Here is a 24,970-nt window from a genome sequence, read left to right on the forward strand (position 1 = left end):
GCCAATTAATTTTGAATCAACATAGTCCTTCACTCGACCATTAGCACTTGGAAGCTCGAATTTGTTTTATTATGCATTTCAAATTCGGAAAACTTCGCTGAATTTTTTACTAACAAAATAAACGATTTCAAAGCGAGCAGTAGCAACACTGTACGGAATAAAACATTTTTATCTCCGGCGCACAAGATTTTCTATCGGAAACATTAAAGATATGCTGTTATTAAAAATTTTGTGATTTTGCTATCGAATCGAATTTTATAGGGGGTACGTGCTAACAAAGTAATATTTAACAAATAATGTAAATGCACAAAACCTTACTAATAAAGAAACAAAAAAGTGTTTTATGAAGATATATGGGTAAATAAAGAGAAAAATGTATACCAACACTTAACGCTGCATCTGGAATTCTAAACTTATACTACGTAGCGTATTCGGAAACTAAGTACCGTTTCATTCTAGCGCCGTCGCAGCGCTGTGGTAGGCGTCCCGCGCATGCGCACTAGTCTTTCTTGTTCACTGACTTTCAATTGTCGCCATTTTGGTTGCTTTATGTTGTGTTTTCAGTTTGCTGTGCACATTCAAAATGTTTAAGACGATTAGTTCTCCCACTGACTGTGAGATTCGTGCCGTGATTAAATTTTTGAACGCGAAGAATGTTAAACCGGCCGAAATTTATCGTCAAGTGATAGAAGTTTACGGTGAATACGCGATAAGTGATGGAATGGTGCGAAAGTGGGTAACAATGTTTAATGCAGGTCGAACAGATGTCCGCGCCGAGGCTCGGAGTGGTCGGTCTTCTGTTGTCACCGATGATTTGGTAAGGAAAGTTGATGAAGCAATTCACGAGAACAGACGCTTCACAATGACAACTCTTTCAGAGGCATTTCCACAAATTTCACGTACTGTTTTGTTCGAAATTGTGTCTGACCGCTTGAATTATCGCAAACTGTGTTCCCGATGGGTTCCAAAAATGCTCACTGATGTTCGCAAAACAAAGCGACTTGGTAGTGCCCTGACATTTCTCACGCGGTACAGTGATGAGGAAGAAAACTTTTTAAACCAAATTGTGACAGGTGATGAAACTTGGGTGTGTCATTTTACACCAGTATCGAAACAACAATCGATGGAGTGGAGACACACTCATTCTCTGAAAAAACAAAAGTTCAAAGTGACAATGTCATCACAAAAATTCATGTGCACTGTCTTCTGGGATAGGAAAGGCGTTTTGCTTACTGAATTTCTTCCCAGAGGTGAAACCATTAATGCGGCACGATATTGTGAAACTTTAACAAAACTAAGACGTGCCATTCAAAACAAACGAAGAGGAATGCTCAGTAAAGGAATTGTGTTGCTCGATGACAATGCTCGGCCCCATACTGCTGGTGTCACTCTATCGTTAATTCGACAGTTTCATTGGGAGCAGTTCGATCACCCGCCGTACAGCCCGGACTTGGCGCCGCCCAACTATCACTTGTTCCTTCCTGCACATGAAGCGCGAGCTTGGTGGCAAGCGCTTTGGATCTGACGATGACACGAAAAATGCTGTGGAGTCGTGGTTATCGAAACTGGCGGGAAATTTCTTTGATGATGGTATACAAAAACTGGTCACCCGGTATGACAAGTGTTGGATCATTGGCGGAAACTATGTTGAAAAATAGTTTAAGACATGTATTTTCATGTAAAAATAAAATTGGATTCGAAAAATTTGTTTTACTTTTTTTTTTTTTTTTTTTCAAAACGGTACTTAGTTTCCGGTTGATTTTAAAATTTTCTTAATTTTGCTGTTGATTTATATATGGCGTATTGATGCTTAATAATAAAGTTAAAAAGACAAAAAATAAAGCGTATTGGTTAGCAAGAGAGAGTGCAAGAGCAGACTGGGAAACTCCCAGCTCAGCGAGAGCGAAAGAAACCTTAACAAACCCATTTGGGCGACCTTTAAATCTAAAACTTTCATATTTTTTTTTTTTAGATTCTTTTGTAGTATTGCATTTTGATGTATTTTCATGATTAAGTTCGCTTGAAACTTAAAACACACTGCGCCTAAGCATTAAAATGCAAACCCCTAAACCAGACATAAATGACATTTAATATCATGCATGTAAGCTCAATTTCAAATGCTTATTATAACTTTTTAATATTAACCTTTATGGTATAAGCTCAGAGCTGTGTAAATCATATTACTGCCTATTCACATATAATATCCTCTTTGTTTAGTTTACACATCAAACAAATCGATGAATGTAAAAAAGAGAACACATATTTTGAGGGGAAAGAAAAAAATATGCATTAATCAAAGTGTTTTGGTTTCATCACTCTTATTGTTCGGCTGATGCTTTCATTAAAAGTGGATTAGAAGTAAAAAATATCCCTTTGGGGTTTACCTTTTACTCGTAAGATTTAGTCTTGATTAATGATTTGTTGGTGTTAATGATACAAGCACCGTGCTTAATTTCTAGGCTTGCTGATGAAAGTATTGCTATTTGAGTACATCATGCATCAAATATAGCATTTAGTACTTTAGTGCAGTGGTGCGAAAACGTTTTTTGACTGCGACACCTTTTGTAGAGAGAACATTTTGGGCGACCCCTAGAGCTAATGTTCACAAATACGATGTATATTTCGCGCATTTCTTTTGTTTCATCGAATAAAAATATCATCATATCTGACTCATATTAATTTTATTTAGAATTTTAAGAAAATACTTTTTGTATAACACAAAAATCAGCAAATTGCCCTTTAATGAGATGTATGTGGCTGTAAGTTTCTAATTATCTCATGCATGTTTGGATGTATGTTGCTAATTGCAATTCGCATATCATCTTCAGGGTTTAAACGCAAGCGGTATTTAGTTTTTATTCAAACTAGTTTGCTAAATCCAGTTTCACATAAATACGTTGATGCAAATTGTATTAACACTCTGATGGCATTCTTGTATGAAACGGGATATTTTTTTTTCCACGGATAGCCAAAATTTTTGGCAAGGCTGAGTCTTAAATTGATTTCGAAGAGTATAATCACTAATTAGATCTATCAATTGCTCTTTCTCACTAAATTGAAGAGTTGAACTGCATATGTCAAAGGAAAATGGACCACGAGTCCAACCAAGATCGTTTTCAGGAAAATCCTCGAATCTTCTCGAAAAATGTTCCTTTAATTTTTCAATGTGATTGGAAATGATGTTTTTAAATGTAAATATATCTATATTATTTTCCTTGATAAAATCGTTAAAGCAAGGGAACATGTCGGTGTTGTTTTTATTCAGTTCATTTTGCCAGAGACTAAGCTTATTCTTAAAAACTTGAATTTTACTGGCTGAAGTTATGATAGTTGAATTCTCACCCTGCAAGCTCAAATTTAAGTCGTTAAGTTTTTCGAAAATATCAACTAAATAGCTCAGCTTCCCTAGCCAAACTTCATTGATATAATAACTTGCCAATCTATGTTTCTTTTCGATTAAAAACATGTACACTTCATTTCTTAAATCAAATATCCGTCGTAGTATTTTCCCACGTGAAAGCCATCGGACTTCGGTGTGTAACAGTAATCTCTCATACGTTGAGCCCATTTCATTGCAAAGTATTGAAAAGAGACGGCCGTTGTGACTGTTGCATTTAATGTAGTTAATTGAACTAACAGCGTCTTGTAATATGTTGTGCAACTCTTCATCCATATCTTTTGCAACAAGAGCTTGCCGATCAATCATACAGTGATTAAATACCATATGAGGCGCCACCTTCTGAATTAAGCCTCTGAGCCCTTTATTCGAACCTGTTAATGCTGCAGCACCATCAGTACAAACCGCAACACAGTTTCCCCAGGTAAGGGACTTTGTTTCAAAATATTCATTTATTACTTCGAATATTTTTTCTCCAGTGGTTTTTCCTTCCAAACTTTTGCAACATAAAAACGTTTCTGTTATATCTTCATTAAAAATAAACCTAACGTAAATAATTAGTTGTGACATTTTAGTAATATCGGTAGTCTCGTCCAGTTGTAAAGCAAATACAGATGAATTTTGTATGCGTTTTATGACTTCTGACTCGATATTTCGTGACATTTCGGAAATCCGCCGAGATTCGGTATCTCTTGATAATGGTATTGTTTTTAGTTCATTTACATATTTATCACCATGCATAATTGATGTCATCTTAGTTGCTGCAGGAAGGATAAGGGATTCTCCAATTGTATGGGGATTCATTGTTTTTCCTATTAGATAAGAAACTTCTAAAGAAGCTCGTAATGCTTTCTGAGGTATTTTTGTAAATTTCTTTAAATGTGCACTTTGAATTTTCAGATTTTCAGCTCCTCTTTGAAAAAAACCGGCATGGTTATTATTTTGAAGTTCTTTATGTTTAGTTTCCAGGTGCCCTTTTAATTTAGATGGTTTCATGCTCTCATTTGCTAATTTTTCGTTTCAAATGACATATATCGGGCGTTCTTCACCATCAACAACACAAAATGTAAAACCATACTTAATAAATTCCTCATTGTATTATCTTATTTTTTTAGATCGGGCATTTAGTTCTGTATTTTGCGACTCCTCATCAGTATTTGTTCGTTTGTTAGCTGAAGATGTACCTGGTGTACGTATTACCCATTTATCCATTATGAAGATAGGGGTTAAATTATTTAAACTAAAACAAATAATATATAAAATTTTATCATTTTTTTTTTCGAGAAATTCAATAAAATTAACAGAGATCTTTCTCTAATGATAGTACATACCTGATAACAAAGAGTAGCAAAGCCCGATAAAAATACAAAAAATCATAATTACAGAACGTCACATGATAAAAGTCGAGGGTAAACTAAAACAATTGCAGGCCAACTGCTACATGCTACAACTTCATGCGAACACTTCATGTCGTCACTCTGACTATCAGATACACCGCGTACCTCGCCATCTGATTGGCTGATCACGGAAGCGAATTTTTCCCCTTTCCCTGCGGTTAACGTCTAGTCAAATAGGCGCTTTTTAGTAAAACTGTACCGCGAAGATTGCGCTATGTACCTGAGTGAAAAACTTTCGTCTATACACTTTAGATACATTACGCATTACGGTCAAAGAAAGAGCAAACAGCATGAAATTGCAATTAAACAGTGAGTGACGGCGCTTCACTCTTTATATGTACACTGTATGGTATGCAGCATGCAGGCATAATGTATTTCATAAGAATTTGGCGACCCCCCAAAAAACTTCTCGCGCAACCCACAGGGGTCGCGACCCCTAGTTTGCGCACCACTGCTTTAGTGAATAAAAGTTGAAAATGAATGTTAAATAATTTTATAAAGCATTTATAATAGTCTGTATTAATATGAATTATAGATCCCGTTAATTTTACTACCGTTTCCTTTTATATATATAAACAGCGTCTGACGTTAAAGAAAACTATATTTCTTCAGTGCAGCAGGCATGCGATTATTATATGATTAATATTTCATAAACTTGTGCTTGGTCAAGTTAATATTTTACTAAAGATATTGCGTAATAAAATAAAATGTTAGAACCAAGTATTTTAATTAAATATTTCAATTAAAATAATGTCACAAATGATACTACAGTTAAATTAAAAATATTTAGTTAATAGCATATTTTGATTAAATTTACTAAAATATAGAAGCAATTGGATATTTAATTTTATTTTCTTATTTCCTTATATTAGAATGGGAAGTTCGCACTCACGATTTGTAGCTCATAAAAAATTTAGAATAATTTAAAATTTCGTCACTTTCTAATACTTCCAGTTCATATTTAAGAAAATATTTGCTTCCATTTCTAAATATCTTGTTTAACCGTAAACAAAAACATCACGGCGATTTAGTTCTATAATTTTCAAATAATAACTATATTTACATTAAAGAATTTTTAATCAGCATAGCTCGTATCAACTAAATTACTCGGTGTAACGCTAAGGTAAAATAAATATGAAAAACTTAATTGCTTTCAGATGTGAGACGCCTCTGAAAAAAGAATTAGAAGACATTCAAGATACCAGTGAAAAAGGACCAGATATCATTCCTCCATTCGCTAACGAAACAGAAGGTAATATTTAAAATTTATTTTCTTTAATATTTTAGATTTTAAAAATAATATGATGTATTTGAAAAACATAGATTTGTTATTGAAGTTTTGATATTCTGGGATAAATTATGATTACAATGTTTAAATGAATTTTAATATGCTCAAATTATAGATTCGTTTTTACATTGCTTATTTATTTAAAATTTAAAATCCCCGATTGCAAAATTTATTTTCACAATTATATTCGGACACGTTTTGATTCAATCCAGAACTTTTGTGTTATAGGTATGCATAGCACATTATCATGTAATGTTAAAAGAAATAAAACCTAAATACTTCTGACGTTGCAACGTACACTGCCCTCCAAAAGTTAAGGAAGAGCATGTTTTCTGTGCCTAATTTGAGAATGAAGCAGCATAGAAACCAGAAATTTAGAAGACATGTTAACTAAACAGCTCTTTAATGAAGTCGACATAGAATGTTTCTAAAGTTCAACACAAATATGAATTACAACAAAATATTGCATTCTTGGCGGAGAAATCCAGTCTTGGAGAAACAGTATATCACAGTTTTTTGAGGAAAACCTGGGGTGATAACATTACAAAAATGGATTCAAATAAGGAATGTGTCCACCCCTAGCTGCAATAAATTGGCGGCGCGGTGTTCCATGCTGTCATTGTTGACAGTGAAATGGGAAGCAATTGAAGAAGTTGAGGGAAGCAAGTTGTTGGTCAGTGAAATGGGAAGCAATGACCAGACACGGAGTAATCCTTGTTCAAGCTCATATGACGACCTTGGAAGAGGACATAGAGCAGAAACCTGTCTTCCAAGGTAGTCCCAAAGATGCTGTATCAGATTCAGGTCTGTGAATTCAACTGGCCATTCCATCTGCTCCATGCAGTTACCCTCAAGGTATTCTTCAACAACCCGAACTCGATGCGGTCGCTCATTGTCGTCCATCAGGAGAAATCCAGGAGCAATAGCAGCGGCATATGGGTGGTCATATTAATCAAGGATCTAGTCTTGATATCTCACACCGATCACCCCATGGAACACATGCAGGTCAGCGTGACCACCGAGAGAGATCCCAGCTCAAACCATTATTCCACCACCTCTTTAAATGTGTTTTTCCACAATGTGGGATTGGTTGTATCTTTTGCGTTGTTCCATCCAGATCAGCTGGCGACCTGAATCGCTTTCTAATGTGAACCTGAATTCGTTTGTGTAGAGAGCAGACGCCCATTGTTGACTGGTCCAGGAGATGCGTTCTCTTGCCCATTTTAAACGGGCACTTCTGTGTCCTCGGTCAAGGGGACACAAACAATATATGTTGCATATACACCTGAATTGTACAGGTATCTGCGCACTGTAGTAGCTGAGATTCTTGCTCCAGTTGACACTAAATAATCTGCCATGAGCTGAGGTACAGTAGTGTTACTGCTCCTTCGGGTCGCAAGAACTAAGTAGCGGTCTCCCTCAGGTGTAGTAAATCGAGTTCTGCCTGAAACATAGGCACAGAATCCTCGGATTCAAACTGATTCTATAATCGGTGGACGACACTACGAGACATTTTGAGATGTCTAGCAGCATCAGCTTGTGACATCTCCATTTCCAACCATCCGATAGCCCGCCATCTCAATGAATCGGGCAAACGACTTCTCCTGGACAATGTTAGACTCTCGTGGATATTTTCAACGAAATTGGTAATAACAGTTGAAGATCAACACTCGTGAACAAACTTTCAAATTTTGCCTTTTTCCTCCAACTACTATATAATTATTTCTTTCGCTAAAATAAAGTTTAGCGATTATTTTCTGCATATATTTTCTTAAACTTCGTTTCTAGCATACATATAAATTGTGAATTTAAATATTACTGACATTTTTGTAATGTAGAGCCTTCAAAACATCCTGTTCCTTAACTTTTGTAGCCCAGTGTATATTTTAGATTTTATTTTGAAAATAGAAATATACAAAGATTCACTTCACTTTTATATTTAATTATTATTAGGTTTACAACCTGTAAAATGTTTATCTATTGCAGAGATTACCTGTTCCAGAGAGTATAATATAAGTTGCAGTATTAATGCTAAACATCATTTCTTTGATGCCATATATACTCGCGTATTTTTGCGACTAAAGGTTTCGCCCCGAGTTCTGAAAATTATAAAACTTTTCGAGTAATTTTCCCCTTCCACAATGCGTTTAGAGAAATAGCTGTCCTGAATTTCAGAATGGATTGGTCCTCATAGCGATTGCTTACAACTTACTAATAAGCACAAACTCTGACAAGCTACCTGAGAAGTTCATGCTGAAAGCTTCCCCATCTACCTTTTATGCAGACCTAATACAAGAATCTATCAATCACATGGAAATAAATATGAACTGACATTCAGCCTACGATTTCGCTGAGTCAGCTGCACATTCAACGTTTCTAAATGTCAATGGGTGATTTGAGATCTGATGAGTAGCACAGACAATAATAGAAGAGGTGGAATTAAAGAGAATAATAAATGATTGATATTTTATTAGATATTGCAATGTTAGTATTACTATGTTTTCATATTAGAATGGAAGGTTGTAGAGGTTTTTTTTTTTTTTTTTTTTTTTTTTTTTTTTTTTTTTTTTTTTAAGTAAGTGGCAACTACCACTTACTTCTTGTTAAATATCTTAAAATTTAGGGCTGTTAATACCCTTTTAAAAGTTTAACTTTGATTCAACTTATGGTGCCGGACACACTAATTAAAAAAATAATTAATCCAAACAAATCTAATTCATATTCAAAGATCAATCAAATAAACAATCGTATATCATATCTATCAATCAGTCGTAGAGTGGTATTGGTTTAGTACAAGGGCGCGTTGCGAAGCCCACTAGGGAAAAATCAATAACCTAAATTCAATAAAACTCCATGTTTTTTAAAAGCCTACCGGCTCAAACAAATGGAGGGCATGACAGACCACAGTAAATTATACACTAAATTAAACAAATGGAACATGAAATATATATCAAACACATTTATTAATTATAGAATATTATTATATTACTAAATAAGGGACAACTGATCAGTAATCTAACCACATATTTTACCATGAAAAGTAACACATAGTGTCACACGCAATTACAGCTTACAAAAATTAATATTCCTTAAGATGAAAAATAACACATATCTCATTCCAAAATTAACATACTCATATTAATTTTTAAGTTTACTATTTCTGACACTCAATAGCTCACTAATTAAGATGGTAAAACAAATTTTTAACCCTTCATTTACTGACTTTAAATTAATTGGTCATTATTCAAAATATTCAAATCATTTAGTAGTTTACATATATAAAATGAAATAATTTTCGTTTAAGAAATTTGAAAAGATACAGAGGTAGAAAAAAAATCACTCACGAAGTGAAGTCCATACCGCACACTCCCATTACTCGGGAATACCTTCGTATACTGAATACTGATTAATAAGGCGATTTGACAGCTCCACAGATCGTCCAGCGTCCAAAGTTTACTCGAGCACCACATTATTCCTTCTGTCCCTTATTCACAAAATCCTCGTTAAAAAATAGACGCAGCTGACACAGGCAGAATAAACAGCAACGTACAAGTCAAAGTCGGGAAAAACAGGAATTCCGCATCAATATCACCACGAGAATCTGCATTACAATTCTTGGAACAAGAGAATCGAAATTCTATGCTGAACTCTACGCCTCATGCCAACGCAAATTCTCGCCAGCTGAACGCCGAGAGAAAATCATATCCGCTGCTAGGCAGGACCGCAACAGAACAAACGTCCCGATCTTTTTTTTCAGCTTAACTTAACATCTCAGGACTGAAATCAGACTCCAAATCCGACGCAATAGCCGGCTCTCGCGAGAGCAAGACCCGAAAGTGGTCAAGCCCCCCCCTCTTCCTCTCCTTCCTGTTAACTTGAAAATCAGAATCAGTCTAATGAACTCTGGCCTGGTGCAAGCACACAGGAAATCTCAGTTTGTCCGCCTCTGTGAGTTCATAGGCTTTCAAAAATCATAAAATTAAAATCACACCAATACCGGAATTTTACGTTATCTAAACTGAGAAAATGACACACCCATGACGAATCAAACACCAGAAAATCTGACAATGCAGTCCGAAAAACATCTGTACACACAACGTGAGAAAAAGTGTACCCCTCAACTAACAAGTGGAACTAAGCTTTACGAGAATCCAATTAGCTAAGCTTAGTTCAACCCCACTGTCTTGAAGTAAGCAAAACTTCAACTTTAACAAAGCGAAAGGAAGACGATTTTCGTTTCAAACACCATTAGTAAAAGGCGACAACACAACACCCTACTGCCGCCATTGTTAGTAAAAAGGCCATAAACTAATAAACCAGATGTGTTTCCTTGCAACCGTCTCTCGCCATTGTTGTAATTCCTACTCAAGTATAACGAGTTAAATAAGAGCTTAAGAATACTTTTTTCCGGATAAAAATATACATGATTACAAATAAAAATACTAGAATAATAATAACTTAAAACACATATTAATAATTAAAATAGGCGTTATAACATTCCTTCCCCCGCGCACCAGGGAAAAAAATTTTGAGCATCAAATTTCTTTTTCAAAACAAAACAGCATTTTCAAAATAGTAGCAAATTAAGTGCCACACTAATAATCAACTCAGAACTAGTTGTCAAGGAGAGCAGTGATAAAAAAAATTAAAATTTACTTACAAAGCATTAAGTTTAAGGAATTAAATTCAAAATCTAAATACAACTCGTATAACCAATTAAACAGCAGCAGGAGTGAAGTGTCATAAAATCCATTTGCAAAAACAAGTTAATAAAAGCACACAAGCCAAAAAAAAAAAAAAAAGAAGCAGAAGGGAAAAAATAATTTTCATAAACTTACTTGAAACAAGGAAGTGAAAATTTCGTACCAGCCGAAAAAATCCTTGAATGCAAAACACTATTGTGTAAAGAACTCGAAACCGAACCTAAAAGACATTCACACAAATGCAGACTACTCTTAGACCAAACCAGTTGCAAAATACGGAGGAAAAAACTTAAATGCTCTTTCGAGAAAACAAAGCTAACACTAAAAAAAATTGGAATTCAAATTCATAAACAATTCAAGATCAAACAAAAAAAATTAATTCTCAAATTAGTCAGCATAAATTAAACAAAAACTGAACTGAAGCAGGTTACACACACAGAGAATTTCTCGTAAACAAGAAAGTGTCCAACAAAAGGGTTTGCCACAATTTAGAAGAAAACCAACCTACATCATGGTTTAAAAAGAAGTGAGTCACAACGAAGAACAGTTGTTATCCATACCCTTCACTGACATGAAGAACCATAGAGCCATCAAACCATAGCCATGTAAGTAGGAAGAGTAAGGCAATTTAATGAACAATACTTGCAATTCAATGCCTTCCCTAAACAAACCACCAGCCCAGTTAAAAATGTACTCGGAATCCACGTCTAGTTAAAAGGTGATGTACCGAACTAAGACTGTAATCAAGCACAACTAGTATGACAAAATAGTTCTCAAAAGTCTAGTTCCTGGAGAGTAACTAATGAAGATGAAGAGTATGCATTGCACTCTAGGTAGCAATCGTAAGCATGACAACTTCACAACAAGACTACAAAACATGCAGGCACAAAAATACAAAAGCAGACAAGAGGGAAGTGCTTACACACACACACACACACACACACACACACACACACACACAAAAAAAAAAAAAAAAAAAAAAAAAAAAAAAAAAAAATCAAACTTCTCAAAATTTCAAAATCCATAATCTCACAAAATTCAATTCTATACTTCTTAAACCACTTCAAAACTAAACTCCTTGAAATACACTAAGCCTCAAGAGCAATCACAATTTGTCATTAATCACACAGCGTCAACCGAAAACCAGAAAAAAAAAAAAATTCTTGAAAGGCAACCAACTTGAAAACAGAAACTCAATACAAAACTCAGTGGAGTTAATTACTCTTAATATTTCAAAATCAATTCAAAATTCTTCTAAAATCTCCACAACACTAAACTCACATAAGTAATTTCTAATTCCACAAAATCAAGCTTAACTTCTCAAAACAAATTTTCACTTCCACTAGTATCAAAGTTTAAATTTCCAAAATACATTTCGCATCCACTTTTAAAGTTACTACAACACTGCGACAAGTTCAGCCAAAGAAAAAAAAATAAATTCAAAACCAAAACAATAAAACTATTGAAGCTCAAAAATTGAAAAAGTCAAAAAAAAAAATTAGATCACTGTTAAAACAAATGTTACACAACTCGCTAGTAAACTCACTATGAAACTACCATTAAAACTACTTGAAAAGCCAACAGTATGAGTAAAGAGCAAGAATAATATCTTTTATTATCTGCATACATTTCTAAAATTCCAAACAAAACCAGCTCTACCTTTCCAAAAAAAATTTTTTTTTTCAAAATTCACAACTCACAATTGCTGTAAAACACAAAACTCACTATTCTACTGTTTTCAGACATTTCTCAGACAACAATAAATGTTCACAAAACTCACAACTAGGTAGAAAATTAATTACTCAAACTCAGAAAAGCTAAACAAGAAACTTCACTCCCGCTGAAAACTAACTTCCTAAAAAAATTCAATAACTCCCTAAGTAAACTATCACTCGTCCTGCGCAACTTTACAAATCTAACCAAATTTAACTTTAAGAAACACACATTTCAGATTTTTCCAAAAAAATTCGAAATCAAAATTTTAACTCATTTCTATTAGGCACAAATTTCATAAGATCTATTAACACACTTCAAGAAGTTAGAAACAAAATACTATTTCTCGAACACAAAAATACTGCTCTGACATTAAATGAATTAATTAAAAATTAGAAATCTCCAAAGCAATTATTCAAAATGCAATAAGCAAAATCAACTCATTAACACAAACGCAATTCTCACCAAAAACTTTAAACTAAATGATAAATGGATCAAACATCTAGTTGAGCGCAAAACATTTTTCATCATTTATAATCAAAAATGTAATATTCATACACATAAAAACAAAATAGAAATCAAATATAAAACAATACTCAAATAATATGCACAAAAAGTTTTTCTAGTGGTCTGCCAGTCGCGAGGTCACGGCACCATTGTTGAATATCTTAGAATTTATTGTGTTTTAATACCTTTTTAAAACTTTAACTCAACTTATGGTGCTGGACAAATTAACAAAAAAATAATATAATCCATTCAAATCTAATTCATAATATTCAAAGACCAATCAAATAAACAATCGTATATCATATCTATCGATCAATCGTAGATTGGTATTGGTTTAGTGCAAGGGCGCGTTGCGAAGCCCACTAGGGAAAAATCAATAACCTAAATTCAATAAAACTCCATGTTTCTTAAAATCCTCCCGGCTCAAACAAATGGAAGGACATGACAGATCACAGTAAATTATACACTAAATTAAACAAATGGAACATAAAATATATATCAAACACATTTATTATGTCTAGAATAAAATTATATTACTAAATAATGGATAACTGATCAGTATTCCTACCACATATTTTACTATGAAACGTAACACATAATGTCACTCGCAATTACAGCTTACAAAAATTAATATACCTTAAGATGGAAAATAACACATATCTCATTCCAAAATTAACATACTCATATTAATTTGTAAGTTTACTATTTTTGACATTTAATACCTCACTAATTAAGCTGGTAAAACAAATCTTTAAACCTTCATTTACAGACTTTAAATTAATTGGCCATTATTTAAAATATTCTAATAATTTGGTAGTTTACATATATAAAATAAAATAATTTTCGTTTAAGTAATTTGAAAAGATAGAAAGGTAGAAAAAAAAAATCACTCACGGAGTGAAGTCCATGCCGCACACTCCCATTACTCGGGAATACCTTCGTATACTGCATACTGATTAATAAGGCGATTTGACAGCTCCACAGATCGTCCAGCGTCCAAAGTTTACTCGAGCACCACATTAATTCTTCTGTCACCTTATTCACAAAATCCTCGTTAATGAAGACAGACAGTTCTTGCGAATTTTAAAGATGAGTTGGTTGAAACACCACTGAAGATGTCCTTACAATTAATAAATTCCAGAGCATGGAATGATAAAAAATCGACGCAGCTGACACAGGCAAAATAAACAACAACACTTGTCGCTTGTCTTCCGCAGTGATGTAAAGACTGAAAAGATGAATATACTAAAAATTACCCTGCTGAATAAAATTTTTGCAAATTTAAAATAACAGTAGTAGCAAAATATAAATTTATTCTATACTTATTTTTATACTCTAGAACAAAGCTAGTTTTATATGGAACCTAGAGGTGAAAACGACAGTATTTCTTCTGTGATTGGCACATGATCATTATTCTTAAAGTAATCTGTGCTTTTGAAACCCTCTGTCATACGGTCAAATTGCAGAATGAATATTGTAATAAAAAACTTATAATATTTATATAACTGTCATAATAATAAAGTCAAAGTTGGGAAAAACAGGAATACCGCATCAGGATCACCACGAGAATCTGCATTACAATTCTTAGAACAAGAGAATCGAAATTCTATGCTGAACTCTACGCTTTATGCCAACGCAAATTCTCGCCAGCTGAACGCCGAGAGAAAATCATATCCGCTGCTAAGGCAAGACCGCAACAGGACAAACGTCCCGATCTTTTTTTTTTTTTTTTTTTTTTTTTTTTTTTTTTTTTTTTTCAGCTTAACTTCACATCGCAGGACTGAAATCAGACTCCAAATCCGACGCAATAGCCGACTTTCGCGAGAGCAAGACCCGAAAGGGGTCAAACCACCACTCTTTCTCTCTTTCCTGTTAGCTTGAAAATCAGAATCAGACTAATGAACTCTAGCCTGGTGCAAGCACCCAGGAAATCTCGGTTTCTCCGCCTCTGTGAGTTCATAGGCTTTCAAAAATCATAAAATTAAAATCACGCCAATGCCGAAATTTTACGTTATCTAAACTGAGAAAATGACACACCCATGACGAATCAAACACCAGAAAATCTGACAATGCAGTCCGAAAAAATCTGTACACACAACGTGAGAAAAAGTGTACCCCCAACTAACAAGCGGAACTAAGCTTTACGAGATTCCAATTAGCTAAGCTTAGTTCAACCCCACTGTCTTGAAGTAAGTAAAACTTCAACTTTAACAAAGCGAAAGGAAAACGATTTTCGTTTCAAACACCATTAGTAAAAGGCGAAAACACAACACCCTACTGCCGCCATTGTTAGTAAAAAGGCCATAAACCAATAAACCAGATGTGTTTCCTCACAACCGTCTCTCGCCTTTGTTACAATTCCTACTCAAGAATAACGAGTTAAATAAAACCTTAAGAGCTTAAGAATACTTTTTTCCAGATTAAAATATGCATGAATACAAATAAAAATATTACAATAATAATAACTTAAAACACATACTAATAATTAAAATTCGCGACATAACATTCTTAAAACCTGTAGTTTATCCGTAACTACTTTTCATTTTCTGTGTTCTTATTGTTACCGCTACCTTCGGAAATGAACTTATTTGCATAATTTTCCCCTCTCCATTTTCGGGCGATGAAATTAGTAAAATAAAAAAAGGGCACTGATGCATGCGCAAATAAGGTATATAACAAGCTGATATAAAATGTTTACCATTTAGAATAAATGTGATCGCATTTTATTTCAGTGATTATTGAATGCCTAATGAATATAATATTAACATTTTAAAATACATCTTAATAAATTAATGGAATCCTTTCTAATTAAAATTTAATGTGTTTCTTTAGTTTATTATACTGGTGGCTCTACCAAGCAGCCAAGGTGTATCCGGTCCATACCGAAGCATGGTTCCATTAGGAAGCATGGTTCTCCAACCGAATTAGGAATTATTCGGCCTGTTTCGAAGCTCAGCGGTTCCCCAACGGAATTCGATCAAAGAACAATTGATTCTAATTTATAGCAAAAGCCAGCAGTTTCATTAAATATCTCTTCCAGAGGTATGTGATCTATCAGCACATGATTATAATTACTCTAATCTCTGAAATTTTAAAATTAGTTGATAAATGTTTGAATTTCATCTAAATTATGTACAGTTTTGGAAGTTCTTCAAGGTATACAGCTAATAATTGTATTGGCTGTGACTTATCGCTTATCTTCCGCAGTGATGAAAAGACTGAAAAGATGAATATACTAAAAATTACCCTGCTGAATAAAATTTTTGCAAATTTAAAATAACAGTAGTAGCAAAATATAAATTTATTCTATATTTATTTTTATACTCTAGAACAAAGCTAGTTTTATATGGAACCTAGAGGTGAAAACGAGTTTTTCTTCTGTGATTGGCACATGATCATTATTCTTAAAGTAATCTGTGCTTTTGAAACCCTCTGTTATATGGTCAAATTGCAGAATGAATATTGTAATAAAAAACTTTTAATATTTATATAACTGTCATAATAATAATTATATAACGGTTAGAGTATAATTATATATATTTGTGCTGGATAATATTTTAACAAAGGTTTTCAGGAATTCGCCATTAATTTTAAGTTTCGTTTTATAAGTAACTTTTATGATTGCATTAACATTTATTTGTTTAAATATTCTTTGCATTCAATTTAAGTGAAATTATTTATAATGGATCTAGAATACATTCATAAGTCATAGCATCTTATTCAGTAATAACTAATTAATCGTTTTAAAGAGTAACCTTACATTTATTTATGAAGAAAGAAAGTAAATATTAAAATATTAACTACCTTTAAAATATCAAAACAAACTAAAAACTTCAGAATTTTCCAAAAGCTCATTAATTACTTGTGAATTAAATTACTTGTGATCTTAAGAATCTTAGTCAAACCAAACGCTCAGTAGCTTACTAATTAAGTAGCTTGTGATCCTAAGAATTTGTTAGCTTATTTCGATGTCTTTATGTTATATTGCTTTGTGTTACAGATATTAAAATATTTTAAATAAAATAAAGGTAAAATAGCTTATTCATCATCAACATAATATTTTAGCATGTACTGAGGATTATACAGTTAGTCAAAATTTCTTGAAATTCTGACCAGGAGTTTCAAAGAAATCATGCATCAGAAAAAAAAAATTGCAGTTTCTAGGAAACTTTTCTTTAAGGTATATTACCATTAAATCCTGTAAATGAACATAGTTTTCATAACATTAATAACGAAATACAAAAATATACTTATAAGTTTGTAAGTATGTAATAATATGGCATATATAACCATCGTAAATTTAACAGAAATATAAGAGTTTTAAAGTCAAAATTTTCATATATTTCAAATTTAATTGTAATTCTAAAAACTGCTATATTAGAATTGCAACGGCCATTTTATGCAGGGATACAGTACAATAATTGGCTATTGTATATCAATAGTTTAATTGTGTATCAATGAATCAATAATTCTGTATCAATAAGTTATTTTTCGATCATTCGTATATATATAAAAGAGTTTAACTAAAACGTTCTGAATGTAGTTCAGGGATTTAGTATGAGGAATATTTTGATGTGCAAATGAAAAAAAAATGCTTCCTTTCACTAAAAGCTTATTAATATTTTCAATAACTTCGTTTCTTAAAATAAATTTTACATTGGGATGGTTTTAAAATTCTTATACGAAAGTGGTTTTTAATATAAAAACACAAAAAATAGATTTTTTTTTTATTTCTTAAATTTGTTTGACTCCTTAATAGATTGCGACAGTTAATGGCAGTTTATAAATGACCAGGTTGGCAATAAATTAGTGACCACCTTTATTTTTAGTCTAGTTTAATTCGTGGGAAATTTTTAGCTACAAAATTGATGAAGTAAGTAGTATGCTACATGAAAACACATGACAATAACAACCATTAACTACGTTTTTAAAATTACAGATTTTAGGTATCCTCCCTTAAATCGTAAGCATTTCTGACAATGAACTAACATGCCATCCATAACTTTAGCAAGTATTTCTTTCGATATCAAGTAATTTATTTTCTTATGGCAGCTTTCAGATTGCCTACATTGTTTGATTTGTTGACATAGACTTCAAATAACCCCATAAAAAATCTGGAACGGTTAAGTCTGAGGAACGAAGCGGCCAGTTAGTGTCACCAAAACGAGAATGACCACATAATTGGGAAATATCAGTTGCAGTAATTTCCTCGTTTCAAGACCCGTGTGGCTTGTTGTACCATCTTGATGAAAGATTATGTCCCTAACATTGGGGTTTTTAACAATGCCTGTAACGATCAAAATTAACAGTCACAGCAACACCATTTCTGCTTTCAAAAAAACAGGCCTATTATCCATGATCGTGATATTGTTCGTCGTATTGAAATTTTTGTACAGTGTTAAAGGCATTCATGAATCTCGAATGCGCTTTGTCCACATTCTCACAATCTGGTTATATAGGTAACTGGATAAGTAAAATTGTGTTTCGTCAGTAATTATGAGCTTCTAATTAGTTAAATTCAATCTAATCATAGTGCTGCATAGCGCAAAATGACGTTGCGAATCAGCTGGTTTCAGTTTGCGAGGTACCTGGAATTTGTATGGAAACAAGTTGAGATTTTTCGTCATAATGTCGCGCACACTTTCTATTTGTTGAGTGCACTTCTCTCCCTTTCAATGGTTTCTTCATTGCGTACAGATCTACGCTCTCCGTATGTATAGCCTCCATTACAATATCTCTGTTCCTATGGGTTACAGACGAAAACATCACGGCAAAAACATCGTAGACGAAGACGTCGTGGAGAAAACAACGGAAGGTGAAAACGTCCTGATACAAAACATCGTAGGAGAAAATAAAGCAAAGAGAAGAAAACATCTCAGATCTAAAAAATCGTGATACAAAATATCGTCGTCGATAATACAGCAGTTCAAAAACTTCGCAATTTAAAAACATCTTCGTCGAAAAAAACGTGGTAAAAAATAAAGTACCTAAAAATCATCGCATGGCGATAACATCGCACACATGCGTTTTTCAAACCCAATACTGACATATTACGTACATGACTACATTTATTACATGACTTTCATCATAACTAACAAATCGTCATCCAAAAAATTGACTGCACGCTATACATGAAACTGTTAACGACAATTTAAGAATAAACGAAAAAAATATATAATTTTTACTAAAACAATACCAGATTAACAAATTTGTAAGAAAATAATTTGATAATTCACGAAGCAATTTTTGTAGTACATCATGCAGTTACTTAACTTCCTTTTCCTAAGCCTTTTTTTGACTGTATTTTTCATAAAATATATCACTAAACTTTAAAAAAAGGTTAATTTATGATTGACATTTATTAATTAATTATGCAATTTTAAAATTTTGTTAATTTCTAAAAGTTACATAATTTTCTACTCATTTTCAATTTTAAATGCTTAAGTTTCCTTCTTATTTTATCAGTAAAAAAAAATATTAGTTCATTCAAAAATATGAAGTATGAAAGTAAAAGAATCCCTCTTTCTTTCTTGCGCTTCTAAATTATTATGCATTCACAACAATCATTATGCATCTGAACATGCATTTACAATTTTTGCAACAACATGCGATAATTTGTTAAGTACTTAATATTTTACCGCGATATTTTCGGCGACGATGTTTTTAAACTGCGAAATTTTTTAACCGCTTTATTTTTTATGACCATATTTTGTACTTCGATGTTTTTAGAATTGCGATGTTTCCTCTTTGCTTTCTTTTCTCCCACGATGTTTTGTACCACTTACATAACATTTGAATACTATATAAACTACATCAAATTGCAAATAACAATTAATGTTTAAACACATTAAATCAAGTTATAAAGTAATTACTAAATAAGAAACATTATACCAAATCAAAATTCGCAATAATCATATAAACTAAACTACATTTAACAACAATCAATAAAGATACTCAGAAGATGACATATGTGCAAACAATAAATCAGATTATTACACAGTAAATCTTTACTACTAATTATGCACTTCAAGGTTGTACAGCAATTGTACTGGCCTCTTAAGATTACCTGTTTGAGTTTTTATGAGACAAGAACAAACCTGACCATCTCTGCCAGGATAAGTTTCTATTGTCTTACCTAGTGTCCACAAATTCCTAGGTAAGCGGTCGTCATGTACAAGGACCACGTCATGAACATTAAACTGACCAGACACTTTAGTAGGTGGACATTAATTCACAGATCTTAAAGAAAGCAAGTAATCCTTCCTCCACCTATTCCAAAAGTGGTTTAACAAGGTTTGTTTATGTTTATACCTTTTGATCAAGGAATGTCTAGACCCAAGTCTTCTCTGCACACTCTTGTAACTGGAAGAGAAAGTAAACGTTTACCAATTAAGAAATGAGCAGGAGTTAGCAGTGAGGGTTCTGAAAGGTCACTGTAGACATATGTTATGGGCCTTGAATTAATTATGGCTTCGATTTCTATGAAGACTGTTTTTAGCTCATTCGAACAGAGACTAGAACGTCCAACTATTTTCCTTAAACAAGTTTTGATCGTTCTAAAATGCCTCTCCCAGAACCCTCCCCACCATGCTCCCTTTTCCACAATAAACTTCCATGTTATACCGTGGGAGGAAAACAAATTTTGTACAGATGCATGTTGAATACGCTTCCAAATTTTTCGCAACTCGAGATCAGCACATTTGAATGTCTTGGCATTATCCGAATATATCGTTGAGCGGGAAATGAACCTGCGAAACGCAAGAATAAAATTCTCCGCGCTCATAGAAGGGACATATTCTAGATGTAAAGCTCGAGTTGTAGCACATGTAAACAAAAGCAGATAATGTTTATTCTTGCTGTCCTTTGTAAAGAAAGGACCAGCATAATCCAGTCCTGTAACAGAAAATGGAGATGATTGAAGAGCACGATCAGGTGGTAAAGGTGCGGTTTCCTGTGTACCGGCACGCACCTTGTATCGTTTACACAAAAAGCACTTTTAACGTCGACTTGACGAATTGGCGTCCTTTTATGAACCAAAACTTTTTCTCTAATATCGGCTAAGGTAGCTTCGACTACAGCATGGAACAATTTGGTATGAGACTCAAAAATTACTAGTTCACTGTATCTATTTTTATAAGGTAACAGCCAAAGGTGTTTTTCTTCGAAAACAAGGTCTGAGAATTGAAGTCTGCCCTTTAAACGCAGAAGACCATGGGTATCCAATTCTGGGTTAAGTGAATAAATCGACGATGTCTTTTCTAAGCATTTTTCACTTGATACATCTAGAATCTCTTTCGCAAAGTAGTTTCGCTGTGTAACTTTCACCCAATAGAACTCAGCTCGCGAAATCTCAACAGAGCTTAATGGACCTTTGACTTTCACTGAATTTCGTTTTATATTGTTTGTAAACCAAATAACATAAGCCGTAATTCGATACACCTTCAGCAGCCTGCTGAATCGCGTTAACTCTAGTGATGCCGAAGATTATACGTCTTGAACAGAAACATGAAGATATGTTTGCGTCCTTGCTTCGTTCTGAACGCTCTCCTCGTTGATGTTCGTATGTTGATTTACTGGCCAAACACTTTCAGGTTAAGAGAGCCAGCTAGGCCCCTGCAACCAAAGGGAACTTCTCACAAGGTTAAAGGCATTTTCTCCTCGAGATAAAAGGTCAGCAGGGTTTTCACTCTCACTGCAGTGAAACCAGCATTCAGGATCCGTGAGTGACTGAATCTCAGAAACTCTATTTGATACAAAGAGTTTCCAGTTTCTTGCACATCCCTTTATCCAGTAGATAGTTATTTGGCTATCACTCCAAAGAAACTTTTGATGTTACAGTTCAGGAAACAGCTTTGTCAAATACATAGACAATTTGGCGGCTACTAAAGCAGCCATCAACTCCAAAAAAGGTAGAGTAATAGCCTTAACTGGAGCTACGCGACCCTTCACTGCGATGAAACTGGTGCAAATAATATTTTTTGAATCAAGGTATCTAAAGTATGCTACTGTGCCGCACGCTTTAGGGCTAGCGTCAGCAAATACATGAAGGCTAACATTAGATTTTTCACGACTACCAAAATATTTTCTCGGAAGAGAAAAATCCTCCAACACCTTTAATTCAGCTTGTCAGAGACGCCAGTCCTTAATTATTTCTAATGGAAGGGTATCATCCCAGTCCACACCTAATATCCAAAATCTTGTAACAGAATTTTCATTTTCATCACAAAGGGTTGAAACACACCAATTGGATCGCAAACTTTGGCCACCATTTGGAGAATAGTCCGTTTTGTGGCCTTAACACTGTCATGGGATAAAGTTCCTAAAAATTCGCAATTCAACTTGATCTAATCTGCTTCAGAGTTCCAGATCATGCCCAAAAAGTTTGACTCTTTAGCTGGTTCTATGTTATAACCTTTTCCAATCCAGCAGGAATTAAATTCCTCGGAATTTGACCTTATTTTTTACAACTTCATCGCAGCGTCTTTAAAAATCTTAACTGCGTCTGAGGATAATCGACATGCATCTTCAATAGTGTCTGCACCGTAGTATAAATCGTCTACATATAACGAGGAATCTAACATTTCATAACTTTCTGGATTTGTGCTTTTATATTTTTTAATGTGGAATTTTATCGTCATCGCTAAAATTGCTGGACTACAGCAAAGTCCGAATGAAAGACGTTTAAACCTTAAAACTTTATAATTTTCCTCACTATTTCCGAACCAAAGAAATTTTAAATATTTCCTCTCCTTTCCTAAGGTTCTTATCATTAAAAAGGCCTTAGCTAAATCTCCGTTGAAAGCAATTTCATATTTCCGAAATTTTAAAATTATGTGCAAAACCATGGGGATCAAACTAGGTCCAATGTCTAAAAAATCATTTAAGGACTTTATTCCTTTAGCTGTAGAAAAGCTCGCGTCGTAAACAATCCTACACCTTGTGGTTTCCTTAGGTTTTATTATTTCCCCGTGCGGCATAAAATGCGATGCCTCCGTTATTTCCTGTGAACAGTTCTCAAATATACCCTTCTTCATTTGCTCTTTAATTACGGTTTTATACTGCTGATAAATCTCAGGATTTCTAATAAGTCTATTTTTAAGACTTTCAAATCGTCTTAATGCTACTCCGAAATTATTTTCTAACTGCCCTGCGTTCGATTTCCATAATAAGCTGACATAGTATCTATTACCGTCTACCCGTATTTCCTTTCCAAGGCTCTGAATCATTTCCCTCACCTCGTTAGAAATCGCTGATTCATCGGTAAGGCCCATCAAATCGTAAGTTCACAACGATTTCAATGAATCAGTTACGCAAGAAGAAAAGTTTACTATTGCCGTGTTTTGAGATACTATTTCGCTCTCTTTATCTTGAAGGCCAACTGGGACCCATCCAAACATAGTAGAAATCGCATAAATTTCCTTTCTTAATTGAATCTTTCCCCCCCCTACCATCTTCCAGTAATAATCAACACCTATTAGATTTCCAACGCTTCTTTTACATAAACAAGCGATTCGATATCCACACTCATTCATCATTTTTAGTTTTTGTTTTGACGGCGTGGTCATATGTGCAGCTGTAATGGCGTCAGTGACGAGACAGCTGATTTTTATTTTGTTCTTTTGATTTACATCCGAAACACAGAATTCGACAACTTTATATGTTTTAGGTACTGCGTATTTCATTCCGAAAGAATAAATAGACAATGTTTCTTCTCCAACAAATTTTAAGTTCAATCTCTTAACTACACTAATATGAACAAAACTTCGTGTAGCACCACAATCGAAAATTAAATTAGTTAACTCTGACTTTCCGTCATAATGAGCTAACACTGAACAGGTTTGCAATAAAGCATTTTTCTTAAATGATTTATTACATGGAACAACAGAAAGCGTGTGTTCTTTCGGGGAGTTTTGTGTTTCATCTACTGAATTGTCTTGCGAGCTTTCGCACAATTTTTTTATGTTTTGATTTGAAGCTGTTCGCGTTTTGTTACGATTTGAACGTCTCGTAAATAGTGACTCATGATGCGACTTAAACCCACATTTTAAGCATTTAGTTTTATTTCTACACGATTTCCAAATGTGATATTTTCGAAAACAAATAAAGCATCTATTTTCATTACATAACTTACATATTTTTTCTTTAATGCTTTTATCACAAGAAAATGAATTATGGGACTTTTCGCAGAAGATGAATGCACGATTATCAACAGCATTGAAACTGGCAGCCGTAGGTACATTTCTGTGAATTTCTTTATAATTAGACTTAGCAAGTTCGAAACGTGGAGGCAATGTAATTCTTTTATCTCGCGTCAATAAACTCGACGCTTCACGACATTCAGTTTCCCGCTTTATGAAATCCAACAAGTCTGATACATTAATTTCTTCATTTGGGTTTTTCCTTCCATTAAATTCCAGAACTAACTCTTCTGGAATAGCTTTTAACAACACAAGTATTAACAACTGACCAAATGAACCTTTCGTAACTCCTTGCGCTTCCAAATTCCGAACTGCAATTTCGATTTCATCTTATAACCTACGTAAAGCTTTAATATTATTTGAATCCTTTACTGGTTCTAAATTTATCAGTTTGTTCATGAATTGACTAATTATTATTTCTTTTTTCCCGAATCAATCCTTCAAAGTTTTTATACCCTCATCGTAATTTTTTGTATGTAATTTTAATGAAGATACTGCATTACTCGCGGCACCTGTAAGTAATCTTTTCAAGTATGCGAATTTTTCTGTCTTACTAAGACTTTCGTTTTTGTCTTTAGTGCTTTCGTAACTGTTCCAAAACTCCGTAAATCTTTCAGGATCACCTGAATATTTCTCTAAAACTAGTTTTGAAAGTTTTACAGTACTTTGTACATTTTGCAGTCTAACCAAGTTTTGTTCAGGATCTTTAATACTTATTTTATCCTCTTCCAATATTCGATTAATTCGTTTAATAGCTCGAGAAAATT

At 33.7% G+C, this 24,970-nt stretch overlaps 1 protein-coding gene across 3 annotated transcripts in view; it reads left to right on the plus strand.

Moving 5' to 3' along the window:
- Positions 1-24,970, plus strand: part of LOC118185156 (protein turtle-like) — a 657,136-nt gene that overhangs the window by 578,194 nt on the left and 53,972 nt on the right. For all 3 annotated transcript variants that reach the window (XM_085813856.1, XM_085813857.1, XM_085813858.1), the window contains exons 11-12: positions 5,952-6,046; positions 15,838-16,047. In XM_085813856.1, coding sequence (XP_085669982.1) covers positions 5,952-6,046; positions 15,838-16,010 — 268 coding nt within the window. In that variant the 3' untranslated portion in view covers positions 16,011-16,047. The remainder of the gene's footprint in view (positions 1-5,951; positions 6,047-15,837; positions 16,048-24,970) is intronic.

Source organism: Stegodyphus dumicola, chromosome 3 (genome assembly GCF_044657685.1).
Source record: "Stegodyphus dumicola isolate Sdum_Otavi_A_Nest chromosome 3, ASM4465768v1".
In the NCBI taxonomy this organism is placed as follows: domain Eukaryota; kingdom Metazoa; phylum Arthropoda; class Arachnida; order Araneae; family Eresidae; genus Stegodyphus; species Stegodyphus dumicola.